Raw genomic sequence first — 18,006 nt, forward strand, 5'->3', positions numbered from 1 at the left:
GGCCTTTGTGTCCCGGTCATTGCTAACGGTTGCAATGGCTGCGGTCTTCTGACTGCCAGCAGGCCAAGGAAGCAGCCACCATTGTATCTAATACAAATACGCTGCTAACCGTTGTCGTCTTCTAGCATGTCGGTGTAGTAAGAAGCCGCTCGTTGGCCTACGTTCCTGTCATTCAGGGCTGGAGATAGCGTTTAGCTCCGTGGTGCAGCGATGCCACCGAGGAACTATGTTCTATAGTCTGAGCTGGTTACATCCACAACACCTCTGCAGGACTGCACCTGGCTTTTTAGTCTGTCCTGTCTCCTACCCCGCAGCTTGCAGCTGATTTGCAGCTGGGGTGATGCCTTTAAGGGCATTTCAGTTGTACTGGGGCATAGGAATGAATCCTGGAGTAATGTCTGGAGGAACGAAAGCACAAACAATTCAAGTAATTGTAAAGGTCTGAATTTGGAGGGGAATAAAAGGGAAAATTATCTGCCTTGGACTCTCCTTGCACAGAGCTGATGGAACCGACATGTAAAAATCTCCCTATCAATTTGACAAGTTTCAGAGTAGAAGCCGTGTTAGTCTGTATCCGCAAAAAAAACAGGAATACTTGTGTGGCACCTTAGAGACTAACAAATTTATTAGAGCATAAGCTTTCGTGGGCTACAGCCCACTTCATCGGATGCTATCAATGTGCTTTGTCTTTTCTTCCAGGTAAAACAGATAATGGAAGAAGCCGTCACCAGGAAATTTGTGCATGAAGACAGCAGTCACATCATCGCCTTATGTGGTAAGTGATACATTTGCAAACGGCTTCAGCTAACCGGTTGCCTTTCTTCTTAATTTCCTTATAAAATCATCCCCGGTGGATGTAAGTGCATTGCGAAAGCCAAGATGTGAATGTTACAAAAGTTAGAAAATTCAGAATTCAGCCCCTTCCTCCCCCAAATTGGCCTGCTAAACCCAGGGTTGTGAGGTCAATCCTTGAGGGGGCCATTTGGGGCAAAAATTGGGGATTGGGCCTGCTTTCAGCAGGGGGTTGGACTAGATGACCTCCTGAGGTCCCTTCCAGCCCTGATACTCTATGATTCTGTGAAACGACCTCACGTTTAGCTCCTTGTATGGTCTCATGACAATGATCACATACCCCAGTGTCTGAGAGGTGGCGTGGTCCAGTGCATGGGGCTCTGGGGTAAGACTGAGAAAATCTGCATTCTAGTCCCATCTTGGCCGCTGACTCACCACAAGTCACTTCTCTCTCCTTTGTCTGAGTTGTCTGTTCAGATTGTAAACTCTGTGTGGTAGAGGTGATCTCTTCACTATATGTTTGTAGCGTGCCTAGCACAGTGGGCCCCCCAGTAATCCGAGCATTCCTGGGGGCGACAGTGTGGGTTAGTGGGCTGAGCAGAAGTCTGGGAACAGGAAATAATTCTTGGACAAGTCATTTAACCTGTCTGTGCAGGTTTCTCCATCTTTAAAATCGGGATCGCCACCTACCCTTTTTATGACGGCTGTGAAGACGGCCTGCGTGTTTGAGAGTACAAAATGCTAGATGTGGGCTACATATTGTTTGGAAGCAGCCTGGTTGTCTTCGAAGTAGGCTGTGAAGAGAATTTAGTAGGTCCCTTGAAAAAATGACCCTCTGTGTCTGAGAGATTGGGATAGCTAGGACTAATACTTAGGATTTTTACAGCTTTGTTCTGGGTGATATTTTTGCACCTGTGAGATTTTCAAAGCCACATGGGAGACTTGGCGGTCCATTTTCCATCCCTTTCCAGGGTGTTCAAATCTCCTGGGCAGCTCTGAAAATTTCACTCTTGGCCTTTTGTATATTTAATACAGTTGTCTGCATCTACAGGTTACACACGATATTATGCATCAAGCCACATGCTTCAGGTCACAGAGCTCTCTAATTGGAAGGGTGCATTGATTTCTCCATCTAAAGTTCCTTCTTCAGAAGACTCATTCCTTTCTGCATTGCTAACATCGATTTTCCCTGCAAAACGTAATGAATAGGTAGCCTGGGCTAGGTGAAAACACTTTAATCACCACCTTTGACTTCTCTTTGCCATCTTGCACCGTCCCTCATGAACACAGCACACATGTACGTAATTAAAAATGGACCCATGAAACCTAATCAAGGCTCCCATGGAGTAATTCTGATACCTTCTCATTTAGAGTTCCTCTGGGTCAAATTAAGCCTTGTCGTAACACTGTTGACTCTAGCTGCATTATATCCAACCTGGATTTGGCAGTTTGAAGGGACTTTAATTTATTACAAGAGGTGCAGGAAGGAGAGAGGTTTGCATTCAGAATTGTGCATGGTGAGAGCGTCAACCTCCCTTTCCTGCGTTACAGACCCAAACACAGCGGCGTTGAGCGAGTTCCCGAAAACCAGAAAGAGATACTGACCATAGCTACAATTATCCGAGCTGAGTAAAGTGCTAGTCGACAAAGCGGTGTCAATATTGGCAAGCAAGTTTAGATATTTCAAATTCTTTGGTGCACTTGTGAGTCTCAAAGTTCAGCTTGAAGGGGGGATCACCCTCTGGGATCCTCCCACTACAGCAAAGGGTCCGCTTCAGCCACCTCTATTCCCATTAAGAAGTACCTTCATCCATGAGTAGTCCCGTTGGCTTCACTGGCAGTGTGTGAAGAATAAGGTGCTTTTCGGTACAAGTAAGGATGGCAGAGGTTGGCCCAAAATGCCTTTCCAAAGGGTGTGGTCTTTCAAGAATAGAAATAGTAAAAATCAGGTAGGGTTTTTGATGCCTACGCCATCCATTTGGCTACAGAATGTTTCAAATCTTCATCGGCTCATTTTACTTTCCATGGCAGTGTGAGCCAAGTGCAATGATGTATCTGTGCAGCTGGTCATGATCTAAGGTAGACACTTAGACAGATGCTTAGTCCCATTGGCGTTCCTTGCTCAAGAACATAAGAACGGCCATACTGGGTCATGGTCCATCTAGCTCAGTGTCCTGTCCTCTGACGATGGCCAATGCCAGATAATTCAGAGGGAATGACCAGAACAGGGCAATTATCGAGTGATCCATCCCTTGTCATCCAGTCCCAGCTTCTGTCAGTTAGTGGTTTAGGGACACCCAGAGTGTGTGCTTGCGTCCTTGACCATCTTGGTTAATAGCTATTGATAGACTGTCCTCCATGAACTTGTCCTCTATTCTTGAGACTTAACGGCAACAGTTTACAATAAGAAAATAGTTTAACATAATCAGGAAAACTCCTCAGCATGATGACCATCTCACTCCTATGGGTGTGGATGGCTGTCTTGCCCCTGAGTATGGGGGGGGGGAAGCTGAGCTGTAGTTAACCCCCTGTGTACCAAGGGCCAGGAAAAACTCCTGCCCCCTCAGCAGAGATGTCAAAGTTTGAATGAGTACTGAGATAAAACTCCCCTCTCGCCCCTGGAGAGTGGTTGCTTCGGGTTTGGGTTGAGGTCCATGTCTGTGGCGGTGGGGTGAAACTTATGCTGCCTGCACTGGTGGATAAATAGAACTGCATGGCCAGTTTCTCAAAAGAGCTCAGCTCCCATTAAGACAATGAGCTGTGGGGTGATAAACTCTGGTCCCTTCATTTAGGTGGCTAAAATGGGTACTGTTGGGTTCCGGGCTCTTTTGACTATCCAGCCCACACTTGCCAGGATTGTAAAAATCTGTCACTATTCACCAGTATTGGATACACCCTCTGCCCCAGACCCCCACTCCCCTACACCGATCACATATTGCTGGGAATTAAAACTTGTTTTAATTGCAAAGGAATGTCTGCCCATAAATCCTTGCCTCCCCTCTACTGATACTTTAAATACTCTTTGACGTGCGATCAGATTTAGCTGTGGGAGATACTTGCTAGCCTGTGGAGAATATCCATCTAAATTCCTCTCTCGGATTTCACGGCACACAGGTCCTGTGGCTAAAAATATCTAATGAAGTAAATGATAGTGGCTCAGAGGTTCAAATAGTGAAAGCTGAAGCTGGCTTTAAAAGCGCGTGGGGTTGTTTGAAGAAATAACTACTGATGGCAGGTCTTGAATGCAGAGTGCTAAGGATCACAATTTCTTTTCACTTGCAAGCTTTGGGTCTGGAAAGCAAGATTCTCATTCCCGCTTTCACTTTTGTGCCTGCCCGTTAACATATGAGAGGGTGATTCTGCTCTGCAAACATGGCTTCCTGGGGTGTCTATGGTTATTGTGTGCCAAGGATAAATTTGCTCAAGTTTCAGGTAACATATATACATTTCCAGACCTGCAGACCTCAAGGCACCTAAAGGGAGTAGAGTGCCCAATTTCAATTCGATTTCAGTGGAAACTGGACAACAAAATTCCATAAGATGACTAAAAATCCCAGCCATAGAATCTGCAGGTCAAATTCTGCCCTAAATCCACTTTGAGGAATTGTGAGGATATATCATTTGAGATAAGTAAACAAAATGGCTTCAGTCTCATATTGGATTTATGTAAATAGAGGTGGGGAAGGGCCTTTGCAGCTCTGTGTATATGGCCCCTCAAATGCCCCTCGCATATAGTGACTTCATTCATTTCAGTCACAGAGGGCCTATGTTTCGCACAAATTGAGGGTCCTCTTGCTTTTCTTGTTGAAAGTGATATCCACTGGAAATTCTCTGCAATGGCAATTTCATGATTAAATGATGAAAACTACAGGAAGGAATCCCACAATGTCCTGCATAAATAATAGTTATGTCCCTCTAATTTGGGGTCTTTATCACACATTGTGTCCCCCATTTAGGATGTGGAAATATGAGTGAGTGAGAGACAGTGTGTGTGTTGCATATATTATTCCCCATAGTAACAAGACGTTTGTACTATATGGATAGGAAGAATAGCCCAGTTGTTAGGGAACTAGCCTGGGACTTTGAAAATCCAGGTTCAAATCCCTGTTCTGCCACATGCTTCATAAGAATGGCCCTACTGGGTCAGACCAAAGGTCCATCTAGCCCAGTATCCTGTCTTCCGACAGCGGCCAGTGCCAGGTGCCCCAGAGGGAATGAACAGAACAGGTGATCATCAAGTGATCCATCCCCTGTCGCTCATTCCCAGCTTCTGGCGAACAGAGGCTAGGGACACCATTCCTGCCCATCCTGGCTATTAGCCATTGATGGACCTATCCTCCATGAATTTATCTAGTTCTTTTTGAATGCTGTTACGGTCTTGGCCTTCACAACCTCCTCTGGCCAGGAGTTCCACAGGTTGACTGTGCGTTGTGTGAAGAAATATTTCCTTTTGTTTGTTTTTAAGCCTGCTGCCTATTAAGTAAACCTGCTGCCTATTCCTGTTTGACCTTGGTCAAGTCACTTATTCTCTCAGGGGATAATAGCACTGCCCTACCTCTCAGGGGTGTTATGAGGATAAATACATTAAAGATTTTGAGTTGCTCGGATACTATAGTAATGGCGGCCAGATAAGTGGTATAAGTCCTTATACCAGCCTCAGTATCTGAGCACCTTCCAGTAATGCATTAAGCCGTGTGACTAACTTCTGTAAGGATACATTGATGCTGGGACCCACATTCTTGTCTGTTTCCTGTATGGTTATTGAAGATCCGTATGGTATGTATATGATACAAAGTCGTCATTAGCTACATTTAATCCCCTGGGTGAGGGTTTAGTTGACATTTTGATCCCTGCTGTCGGGAACTGAGATGATTAAATCTGGTCAGTGCACGCTGTTCAAAAGTTGTGGTTGGAGTGAGCTGTCTTTTTAAAATCAGCCGGATCCTCTCGCTCACCTTCTCAGTGGGATGATCGCTTTGCGGTGTCTGCGATGGTGGGCTATTGCCATAACTTGGTGCTGATGCTTGTTACTCATCTCCTGTTTGAGGCTTGAAGCTTGTGGTGACTGAGTCGAGCTGTCTGGCCCCGAGGAAGATGCTTATGTCAAAAAGCTGGCCAGCTCGTCACCTGTGGAAGTGTGTTTATTAAGGACTAAATTGTCTTGTTAGGCCTGGGCCTGAATAAGACCCAGCTGGCTAGGTATGCGGCGCTGTGGGTGATGGGGAGGAGAACAGGGCACAGAAACACTCTCTTCAGAAATTCCTCTCCAGGCTCCCCTTCTTGTGCTGGGGGATGGGAGAGAGTCGTTTGCTATGTCCCTTTTACCGCTTCCCATAAGCCTCCTGGTAACTCTATGGTTCCACCTCCTCCCCAGCCACTCAGTGCATCCATGGCTACTCCTATTCCCCACCACTCATGCCTTCCCTGCCCTGAGGGGCAGCTCCTCAGCTCCCCAAAGCACTAGGAATTGCCATGTGATAACCTCAATGTTGCTAGTGAGATGGCAACGAATCCTTCCCCTGTCTTCCCCTCCACCCACCCACTGCTTCCCTGCATTTGGCCAAGTTAGTAGGACCAACTATGGGGACTAACTACGTATTTACGTAGTAGGACTAACTACGTATTTTATAGACCTCTTTCTCCTCGTTGTTTGTGGTTGATGCACAATAGCACCGTCTTTTGGAGTGGGTGGCTTTGCAGCTGTTGCTCTTCAAGGCTCTGCTTAGTGGGTGCCCGCATTTAAAAAAAATTTTGTCTTAATTTTTTAAGTGGAGGCGCCATTAGACACTGTTTTAGTTTCTCCTCCGTAAGACAGGATGAAAAATAATACTTCCCTTTTCCCCCTTGCCTTTCTTGTCAGCAGAGATCCTGATCCTCCACAGAACACCACATTGGCAGACCTCTGCTGACTTCAGGGGAGAGTCTGCATTGTTTCACGTCATAGCATCAGGGCCTTCGATTTTAAGTTTTCTGGGGCAGGGACTTTTTCTGATTATGTACACGTACAGCATCTCGCAAGCAGCAGTACTGCCAAGCCTAAGCATTAAAAAAACAAACAAACAGGAGCCAGGTTAAAAAAAACAGGAGCTAGGCCTGGAAAATCATGAGATTTAGAAAAAGTAAATTTGGGGTTGTTTTTATTGGCTTTGGGGTTTATCTGGATCACGTTTATTTGCTTTTCTCCGCAGCCAGGAGGACTAGAAATTTGCTTAATTTTTTTAGAAATGATGACCCAGTTTCTCACTGACTCCAGAAGCTGGAGTTTGAAGGTTCGCACCAAATATCGTGAGGCGCATGAAGAAATTGTGCAGTATGGCTCTGATCTGGGCTGGAACGTGAAATGTTGTGTGCAGTCACCTCGCAACATAGTGTGTGTGGGGGGGGGGGTATGGTGAGGGCTAAAGTCACGTGATACAGGTATAAAATATACAAGCCGTCTCTCATTTTCCATACCGACTGCACCGTATGCTACGCAGTTTGCAGTCCTGCATTGCAAAGGAATATTAGCCAGTGTAATGTCTGTGTAAAAGGGAGAAAAGGCAGCTGTTCGTACTGGATAAAGCCTTCATCTGAAATTAAGCAACGCTGTCAAAAATTCCTGTTGCCATCCCCAGATGGGCTCTTGTTCTCAATGTGTGATATTGTGTCAGGACTAAGGAGTGAGTAACTCTTCATTAGCCAGCTTGCTGTTGCTAGGCAATCTTGATTAGCCTAAGAAAGTATTCTGACTTGAAGCTGCTGCTTTGAATGTCAGAAGAGACAATAATTAACTCAGTACAAGGAGTAGGTGAAGTTGGATGTTTTGATACCACCTTAGCTAATTGAATAGAGAAACCACAGTGTTTCCAGCAGACTTGGCTAAACAGTGCCTGGCTGGGCCTTGCTTTGGGTTTTCCAGCTCTCTCTCTCCAGGAGATTTATTCTCCCTCTATTTAAAACTCAGTATGTGAGTCACTTGCCGCGAGTCTTCTTTTTATAAATATAGAATACTTGTGAATCATTTTACGCTCCTGCAAAGCTGGGCTTAGCAAGAGCCTCTCTAAATGCACTGTGATTGCTTTTTGGTCCCTGTTATGCACTGTGCTAATTGCAAGACTACTAGTCGCCCTAGATCTTGAATGGCTACAAGAGTCTGTGTGACTTGGCAAACCCATGCTCCTTTCCCCTACATGTATCACCATAAGCCCTGCTCACTCTGCATGTGGTAGGCGGGACAGGTGAAACCGAGGTACTTTTGAGAACCCAAAGGAGAAATGCAAAGGACTCGGAACAGTCAGTGACTACGGAGTCTGATGCAGATAGATCCACCCACCACGATGCATATAGTGTTTAGGGGGGAGTTCGCCCAGCCTCGCTGGTCCTGCTGAATGGATGGAGGACAGTGCTGGAGCGGATGCCCCTGAGAGTTGGGCTCTGTGCCATCTCTGCACAGTCCAACGTGTGGAGGGAAGTTTAGGGCCCCGGCCACTGGAACGTGAACCACTGTGTAGGGATGAACAGGAGTCAGGGTCTGCAATAAACACTGCACGGGGCTGCGGAACTGTCACTCCCTGTCCACGGGCTTGGGGGTTGACTCTGTCCCCGCCCACCCTCTGCACAGTTCCCCAGACAAATGCCGAGTAAAGGCTCGAGGGAGATGAATTAAGGCACCCCTGGTGTGTTGTAGATCCCAGATCCGTAAGGGCTGCTGGTGCAGCTGTTCTCTGGGCGTGAGGCCAGACTGGCTGCCCCTATGTGGAGCCTCCAGTTCTCTCCTGTCCCCTTGTGGAGAGGGAATACTAGGGCCACAGAGCCTACATGAGTCTGAAGTAGCAGCTCTACTCCCATTCTGTATCCTTTGGAAGGATCCATCCTCCCATTACCCCATAGAATTCCCCAGCGCCCTGTTGAATTACTGACGTGGGGTGCGGGGGAGATGGATTGGCCCAAAGGTCAGAGATTTTAGCCAAAGAATAGAAAACCCCTGCATACATTTTAAAATGTTCATGGTGCTGTCTAGCTACATGGTACGGCCATGTCTATAGGAATCGTAAAAAGATGGATGACATGGTCCAGATCCTCACCTGATGTAAATTGGAGTAGCTCCATAGACCTCATTAGAGCGATACGCTTTTACCCTAGCTAAAGATCTAGCCCCTTGTCTTCAAATACGCTCACAAAAAATGCTAGAATTAGTTTCACCAGGAGTTGTGCTAATCCAGATCTCAATAAAAAACCTGCCTTCAAATAATTTTTCCCTGTGTATATCTCATTCAGAGAATTCCTGAATTAGCTGCTTGTATTGTATTGTATTGTAAGCACGTTGGGGCAGAGACTTACCTTTTGTTCTGTATTTGTACAGTGCCGAGCACAATGGGCCCCAGTCTCCAATTGGGGCCACTACGTTTTTCTGTACTACCGATAATAATTTCTTTAGTCCTATTGGAGTGAAGTTGTAGGGCGGGCATTTATGGCTTTTCTTCTGCTGGACCTTGACATGAGACCAAATGGCTAACTTCCCACGTGCTCAGGTGGAATATTCACCTGCTTCAGAGGTTCAAAACGGTTAGGGCCGCTACATTCCCAGCTTCATCAAACACAATGCAACAGAGCCTGAGAACAGGAGCCCTCTGTCCTTGCTCCTTGCATTGGGTGATTCGGGTCCTGGAGCAAGGAACGAGCGCCCAGAGTTTTGCTGGGTTTCCTGGATCCTGCCTGTGTCATCACTGAACCCAGAGGATGAACCATCCCTGGTTTCCCAGGCTGTGATGACACCCCCACTGGAGGAGCTCAGGAGGAGAGAGCACTGAAACGACTGACCCTCTGGTAGCACACACTTCCCCTTGACAACGCTTTCTGCATTGGGCCATAGAGTCAAAGGCACCTTATTGCTCATCCTTGCTTTTGTGCCCCCATCCCCTGTCCACGTTCTCCTGTGTAAAAAGAAAAGGAGGACTTGTGGCACCTTAGAGACTAACCAATTTATTTGAGCATAAGCTTTCGTGAGCTACAGCTCACTTCATCGGATGCATACTGTGGAAAGTGTCGATCTTTTTATATACACACACAGCATGAAAAAATACCTCCTCCCACCCCACTCTCCTGCTGGTAATAGCTTATCTAAAGTGATCACTCTCCTTACAATGTGTATGATAATCAGGTTGGGCCATTTCCAGCACAAATCCAGGTTCTCCTGCGTGTTACTAAAGGAAATACCATGGTTCAGGACCAGGTTCAGCTCCCCTCGGCCAACATTTCAACCCAGTGATTGAGTTGCCTTCCCCTCGGTGCTGTTCAGAACAGAGCTATCCCGTGGTGCCACTTGGGGGTGGCTGATTGGTGGTTTTCTCTGTGATCTGACTATCAGGAAAACCCAGCACTGACACAGGCACTGTTGTGGAAAAAGCTGGACAGAGATGTAGGTGTTCTCAAACCTATTTATAGCTCAGTGATGTCCCTTTTCTTTAAGCACATCGGATTTTTAGACCTCCATTTACATGACTCAAAGCTTTACTCTCCAAGAGCAACGCACTTTGTACCGACACTGTGACATGGCCTAATGAGGAACACAGCGGACAGGGTTTCTTAAAGGGACATAAAAGCCAGGCCAGCTAACCACAAAGTCCTTCTGAGCTGCATTCATGGGAAAGAAATGAATGATGCCAGCACTGGAGGTTTTGTTTGCTTTTATTCCACCCACAGCTCTTTAAGTGGCAGGAGCTATTGCAGTATGTCATGGAGGGGGAATGAGTCAGGCTGGAAAGTTTGAGTAGCATTTTTGCAACTGAATTAAAACATCCCTAGATTGAAAGCTCTCTGGGGCAGGAGCTGTTCTATGTTTGTACAGTGCCCAGCGTGGTGGGGCTTTAAATCTAGTTCTCTGGTTGGTCCTGTAATACAAATCCTATTAGGCAGAGAGATTTTCTTGAGTGTTGTAGGTTTAAGCGTGTGGGGTTTTTTGGTAGTGTAGGTCCAAACCAGACTTCTGGAGTTGCTCTCTCTGTGTTGGAAAATCTTACCTCCAGCCCTGCTTCATTTACACAATTGCAAAAATTATTATTACTTTTTTATGTAGTAATTTTTGAAAGAAAGGAAGAGGGTGCTATACACTCACTAGCAACAAATTCAAGTCTGTCCGGATCAACGTTAGTAGCGTGGAGACCTTCAGAATGATCAGCCTGGATTTAAATACTCTATAAATACCCCCTTTATATATTCCGTTTGTGGGTAGCACATACCTTTATTCTTAGCTAATATATTCACTTGGTAGAGCAGAGGCTTCCATTCCGCTGTATGCCTTGTAGAGATTTTATTTAGTTGTCTTCTTCCTTCATCTGTTTGCTTTTAAAGCATCGCACTGAGCAGATAAGATCTGGCTCAGTTAGCATGGAGACATGCATTTCTTTAAGCTTGGTTTGTTTCTTCTTGTGTGTGGTGTTCGTGCTTGCTTCCTTCTGCAGCCAATGTGCTTTAACGTTGTGAGCTTGACTGGCGAAAACTGACCGTGTCTCTGTCGTGATTTCTGAACCCAGTTCAACGTATTTGGAATCTGAAGGCTCAGTCTCTGTGCTGGCAGCGTCTGAGTTGCAGAACAAGCTGAATCAACGGTTTATTACTGGGCTAACCACCGTCATGTTTGATGCTGTTGCAGCCACTCTGTATATATAGAAAAAAGGGCTTGGATTTGCTTAATAACCAAGCTGGTGCCTTTAAATGGTAATTACACATTGATTTATGGTATATACTGGGATTTATAGCCATAAACCGTGAGGATCTTACTCAGGCAGAAATCCCACTGGCTTCCACAAGTCGGTCTGAGTAAAAGAGAGAAATGTTCCTTGGGATTTGGGCCGTAGAACAGGTTGTCACTGTGACTAGCTGAGCAGAATCACCACTGACACACGTGAGCTATGTTAGGATAAAACTCCTTGCTAGAGCAAAGTTAATGTGTTGGAGGAACGTCCCTCTGATTAGGAGCAGTTAGCAGTATCTGGGATGAAATTTGCTCTAAAACAGTTTCAATAAAACTACCTTAGGACCTCCTCTCGTTGCCTTTATTTGCCCTTTGCGCTGAGTAAGGGTTGTGTGCCTATTCAAACTCCCTGGAGTGCAACTGCAGAAGGCATTTGTGTGACTCCCTTATGACTCAAATTCACTATGTTCCCTCCCCGCCCCCTAGCTCTAACCCACATGAGTTCTCGGGGCTTGTTTTCCGCCCCATCCTGCTTTTCAACCTCCGAGCTTCTTCCTTGCAAAGCCCCACGATGCCCTGGTGCTTGGAAGGGACCCAGGGTAGAGAGGTTGACCAAGTGGGGAACAAGTTCACAAACTGTGGAGAAAAGCCAAAAGCAGCTTGCACTGATGGTGCTTAGCGGTGGATCCTGCAAGGTGCTAAAGAGCTCCTGACAGCGGCAGCATCAAGCGCGGTGTGCAGTGCGCTCAGCAGCTGGAAGGACCAGCCTTTGAGGCTGCAGCCCTGAAATCTCCTAGATCTTGGTAGCATGAGTGTGGAAATTCCCCGTGGATGCACCATTTCTAAACGGCTTCTCCAGTGTCTCACACTTATAAGATAAAAGGCGCCGTCGGGCTGTACACAGGATGTGTCTTCCCCCACTTCTTCTCGTGTCTAAAACGAGGTCATGGAACCTTGAAACCAGCTGTTTCTTTCTTGTTTAGGCTCCCCCCTCCCCTTCATCCGTTATTGACCTGTGCACACACCGGTTTGTTGTGGGAGTGCTCTTAAGAGCTGGGCTGTGCATGCTGGTTTGTGGTTATAGGGTTGCCTGTACCTTTCGGGAAGATGCGGCTATTTAAAACGCATTTGAATCGTTTGTTCCGGAGGAAAACCTAATGGAGTAGAAATTCTAAAATCCCACGTCAATCCCAGTTACTCGGGCTCTATGCGGCTCTCAGGCCTAAGGCGCGATGAGGGGCACGCAGATACGGACACAGACGGGCACGCAGACACAGACACTCTGTAGCAGCCACTGTTCCTCTGCACCCCCTCATTAGTTGCCCTCCATCATTAGACCAGCCCAAGCAAAACTCCATCAACATCCTGCCCTAATGCCCTGCAGGCAGATTCAGCGTTGGCATGGAACCCTCTACCCGGGCACCCAGCGGTTCCTCTGTCCCCATCCCCGGGCAAGGGTGCCACCATGCTTCATTCGTCAGCATGGAAGAGACTCCAAGGACGACTCTGCAACTTAGCTGGATTGCACCCATAATTGCACTGGCTCTCTCAAAAGCTATCAGAAAATGAAACCAGGCAGGCTCCAGGGATCTTTGTGGCATCCCTTGTGATGGGTGGTCCCTTAGGGAACTGGATCTAGGGAGGTTTCCAGCCTGGGTTGTGTGGTGCTGTTTCCCTAGTAACAGGAACTGGTGTTGACATCTAATCGTGTATGGACCGGGCCTCACTTCTTCAGGTAAACATCTTCTCTGTAGGGTGAGGAAAAGCGGCTCCCCACTTCACCTCTCTTTCCTCCAGCGCCCTTCCTTTCTCCAGCTTTCAAAGAGTCAGGAAGAACATTTTGTCACCCTCATCAGAAAGACTAACACCCCCCCCCCCCCCCGCAGCTTGTCCGTTTGCTAAATGAGGCGACGGTAGAAGCGCTCCCGCCTCCGGTCCATCATTATCTAATACGGACGTGATTGGTTTGCAGTAATGAATAAGCAGGAGCTTCCAGCTCAGTAAAATATGCCTGAGCCTTGCTTGTCCCTAGCCACCAGCAGCCTCGTTTCCACTCGGATGCGGATTCCTTAGAACTGACAGGATCGCAGAGAGGGAACTGAAGAATTAACAACTTGATGAAATTGCCTGCGAGCCAGAGACTGCAAACGTCAAGGGAAATGCCTGGCGGACGAGTGTGAAGGCTCGATTCTCTGCTTGAGATAAGTGGCTGCCTCTGCGAAAGCCACGTGTAGAGGAATGCAAAGGGGGAGAGTTCAAAGCAGAAGGGCTGGGAGTCAGGAGATCTGGGTTCTGTTCTTGGCTCTGCCCCAAAGTTCCCCCTGGGGACAAGACACTTCGCTGCTTTGTGCCTCAGTTTCCCCATTTGTAACATGGTAACGATATTGCTGTTCCTGCCTTACAGGAGTGTTGAGGATTAGTTCGGGGATGCTTGCAAAGCACTCTGGGATATTCAGATGGAAGGAAACCTAGAAGGACACAGTGTCATGGGTGTTTGTTAATCAAAAGGTTCCTCTCACGGCACCGTCACAAGTCAGACAAAGGGTGTTCAGGGGAAGCAGAGGCACTGAGGGTTTTTTGCTCTGCCCCAGACTTCTAGGGAGACTCAGGTGTCTGGCTGGTGGGTCCCACATGCTCAGGGTCTAACCGATCGCTATATTTGGGGTCAGGAAGGAATTTCCCCCTGTCGTCAATGTGATTGGCAGAGACGCTGTGAGGTTTTCACCTTCCTGTGCAGCCTGGGGCATAGGTCACTTGCCGGTTTAAACGAGTGTCCAGGGCGGATTCTCTGTAACTTGAAGTCTTTAAACCATGATTTGAGGATGTCAGTAGCTCAGCCAGAGGTTAGGGGTCTGTTACAGGAGTGGGTGGGTGAGGTGGCAGATCTGCGCCCCTTCACTCCGGTGTCCTGGCCAAATTCCGGCCTGAGTAATCCCGTCCTGTCCCGGCACTGCAGGTGGAAACGGCACCATTTCCTTCTCTCTCTCCTTGCTATTGTGTGGTGGTGCTTCCCCACAGCCGTCACTGCGTTTCCGTGGTGGGCCAACTCACTCCTGCACGGAATGCTAATGCTTCACCCTTTCCCTAGCACCTTCCCTCTGAGAGCGTCCAAGCCCTTCGCAGACATCCGTTCAGTAAGCCTCAGAACTATCCCGTGAGGTGAGGGGTTTCCTTGTTTGACAGATGGGGAGACTGAAACATGGGTAGACAAGTATCTTAGACTTTCAGGCCAGAAGGGACCATCGTGATCCTCTCGTGTGATCTCTTGCACATTGCGGGGCGCAGAACCTCACCCACCCACTCCTGTAACAGACCCCTAACCTCTGGCTGAGCTACTGACATCCTCAAATCATGGTTTAAAGACTTCAAGTTACAGAGAATCCGCCCCGGACACTCTTTTAAACCTGCAAGTGACCTATGCCCCAGGCTGCACAGGAAGGTGAAACCCTCACAGCGTCTCTGCCAATCACATTGACGACAGGGGGAAATTCCTTCCTGACCCCAAATATAGCGATCGGTTAGACCCTGAGCATGTGGGACCCACCAGCCAGACAGCTGAGTCTCCCTAGAAGTCTGGGGCAGAGCGAAAAACCCTCAGTGCCTCTGCTTCCCCTAAACACCCTTTGTCTGACTAGTGTATTTAGACTCGAAGCACTTTGGAACTTTGCTGTCTTCGACTACGTGTTTCTACGGTGCCTAACGCACGAGGGCCCAGATCTCGGTTGGCACCTCTGAGTGCTACTGTAATATTAGGAAGAAGAAACCAGCTCTCCTGACGCCCGCTGGTGTGCAGCAGTCCCAAGATGACTCAGCAGATATCCACCACCTCTGCTTTTGATATTTCGCTCGTGAGAAATTCACGATTCCCCATGCGACGCCTCAAAAAAAAAAAAAAATTGCCATGACACACATGCAGCCCTATAATATCTACATTGAAGACTAGGAAATAGTCCTAGTCATCTGAAGACTCCTTTTCCTCCCCTCACGAACATGTGGCTCATGTTCTGAATCTTCCCAAGCTAGTTTTCTCACCGCCGTCAAGCCCTGCCTATCCAAGGTCTTTCATTAGCTTGGTTTTTTTTTAAAATCTGTTCCTTTATATTTTAAGTACTGAGGTTCCACTGAAAGCTGAAATACCCCATATTAAAGAGTTTCTTTCCCCCCAGATACACAAAGCCAGCTCAGATTGTGCTATAATAAGAACTTTTCTTTTTTTCTTTTCTTTTTTTTTAAAAAAAGGCCCCTTTCAGAGGCTTTCAGTTGCATTTTTGAAATTAGAATTTGAATAAGATTGAAAGGGCTGCGTCCTATTTGCAGCAAATGTATTTGATGTGCGTATAGTGAGCTCTGCTGTTCCAGCCCTGTGCTGGGGATTTGGGCCTGTAACTTCACTTAATGCTGATGGGTACCAAATATTCTAGGCCAGGTGGTGCCTGCCAAGCCAGAGCCCTGGTGAGAGGGCGTGTGTAGACGTGCCGCTACCGGAAGTAGAGCGCCGGAGGAACATGGGGAAGAGTAGACCCTACCGTGCCTTGCGAAAGAATGCTACATATGCGCCCTCACGCTATCCATGCTAGCAAAATTGCAAGGGTCACAAGGGGAGGGGGGCTGTAGCTAGGCTTGTTCCATGTGTTAACTCTCAAATAACGATTCTTAGTTATTTGTATTACAGCCGTGTCTCGAGCTATCCCCATGGCCAGGGACCACGGTGTCAGGTGCTGGACATGGACATCGTGAGAAACAGTCCCTGCCCTGAGGCGCTCACAGTCTACATACACAAGACAGACCAAGGGTGGGAGGGGAAACAGGGGCACAGAGAGTTGAAGTGACTTGACCAAGGTCAAACAATAGATCAGTGGCAGAGCTGAGAAGGGAGCCCAGATCTCTTGACTCCCCATTTGCTTCCTTCTCAGCTAGGCCACACTGGACCTGTCATTATCCTGGCATGATCATTGTACTCTTGCTGTTACAGGCGGCCCGGCTCTATTCCCTGGTGCAGAGGAGGGGTGAGCCCCTGGGCTCCATGTTGCCCATCCCCTTTGAAGAGGCTAATGCCTGTATCCACGCACACCTTATGCAGCCCTAGCATCCAGGCGCGCCAGGGCGGCGCTTGTAACTAGCAAAATCTAGAGGCATAGGGTGTGGAGGCTTCTGATGCTCTCTCCATCCTGCCCTTGCAAACCCATCCAGGGCCCTAGTCATATTGAGACGGGCCTGGTGTGTGTGTGTGTGTGTGTGTGTTACAACAGCAGTTACTTTTGTTTTGGCAAGGATGCCTTACTGAGTATGCAGCCTCCCCTTAATATTGTCTTGTAGCAATAATGTGGCCGGAGGTTATAAATTAATTTACAGGCACGAGGGCCTGATCCTGTCCCATTGTAATCCATGTGGTTTCTTCCCTCCCCGATCCCTGCACACACATGTACATTTTATCTTCCTCCATGACGCATGGCTATAGCTGGGGCTAGAGAAGATGTCAATGGTTCAGGTCCCCCTTCATATAATAGAGAGGGGGCTGCAGGCAGGGTGTTTGCTGTGGGAATACTCTCCCATCCTGCTCTAAAATAGCTCAGAAAGGTTGAGTTCCAGGGTTCCCTGCTCGGCCCATTTGTTTCATCTGAGCTCTGAGGAGGAGTAGAAAGGCAGAGCCAGTGGAGGGGGTAGGGTATTTCAGTTGCAGTAGTGCCTCGGAGCCCCATGGTGCTCGGCGCTGTACAAACACGGAACAAAAAGACAGTCCCTGCCCCCAAAGAACAATTAGGTTTTATGAATTTAAACAATCGGCATGATGCTCAGAGCTGGTGTTGGGGCACTTCTTATTTGCATTTATTCAGCAGACCCTTAATTCTTTGAAATATTTGTATTAATTTATTTTTAAAATCTGTCTAGCCCTCGGGCTTCTGGAAGGCTGCTGGTGCAGCCCATCCGTGGGCTTAAATTTCAGCGCCTTTGTATAAAATATCCAGCAAAGGGTCTTCCTGCTTCGGGTGGTACAGATGATGCTACTTCCTTTTTTGTTTTACTCGTAGGTTTTCTTGGTCTTTCATTCTGCCTTGTTTCCATACTATAGTAAATCAAAAGCTACATTTTTTTGCAAAGATTTAGCCTGAGATTTTCAAAGGAATTTAAGGGAGTTCGATACTTACCTTGGATTTCAGTGGGGTTGAGGTGTGTAACTTACTTTAAATCTCCCACCCGTAGTCCCGAAAATACTATGCAATCCTTGACACTTTCAACCCTGTTGGTGACCTAGATCAGTCCCCGAGTCCAGTCCCCGGTAATGTAGCTTCTTAAAGGTCCGTCTGTGATCCTAGATCAGTGGTTTTCAATCTTTTTTCATTTGCAGACCTCTAAAAAATTTCAAATGGAGGTGTGGACTCCGTTGGAAATCTTAGCCACAGTCTGCAGACCCCCAGGGGTCCACAGGGACCACAAGTTGAAACCCACTGTGTTAGATGAGGTGACCTCTTGAAAAGGAGGCCAGGAAAGCTGGCCGTAAAAAACAACTTGGTGTTCAAATATTTTTTACTGACTAAAAGTGG

At 47.4% G+C, this 18,006-nt stretch overlaps 1 protein-coding gene across 8 annotated transcripts in view; it reads left to right on the plus strand.

The window, feature by feature from the left end:
* The window catches only part of SGSM2 (small G protein signaling modulator 2), a 145,499-nt gene that overhangs the window by 30,414 nt on the left and 97,079 nt on the right, over nucleotides 1–18,006 (plus strand). For all 8 annotated transcript variants that reach the window (XM_037880355.2, XM_037880361.2, XM_037880354.2 and 5 more), the window contains exon 2: nucleotides 700–775. In XM_037880355.2, coding sequence (XP_037736283.1) covers nucleotides 700–775 — 76 coding nt within the window. The remainder of the gene's footprint in view (nucleotides 1–699; nucleotides 776–18,006) is intronic.

This window comes from Chelonia mydas, chromosome 17, assembly GCF_015237465.2.
Source record: "Chelonia mydas isolate rCheMyd1 chromosome 17, rCheMyd1.pri.v2, whole genome shotgun sequence".
Lineage (NCBI taxonomy): Eukaryota > Metazoa > Chordata > Testudines > Cheloniidae > Chelonia > Chelonia mydas.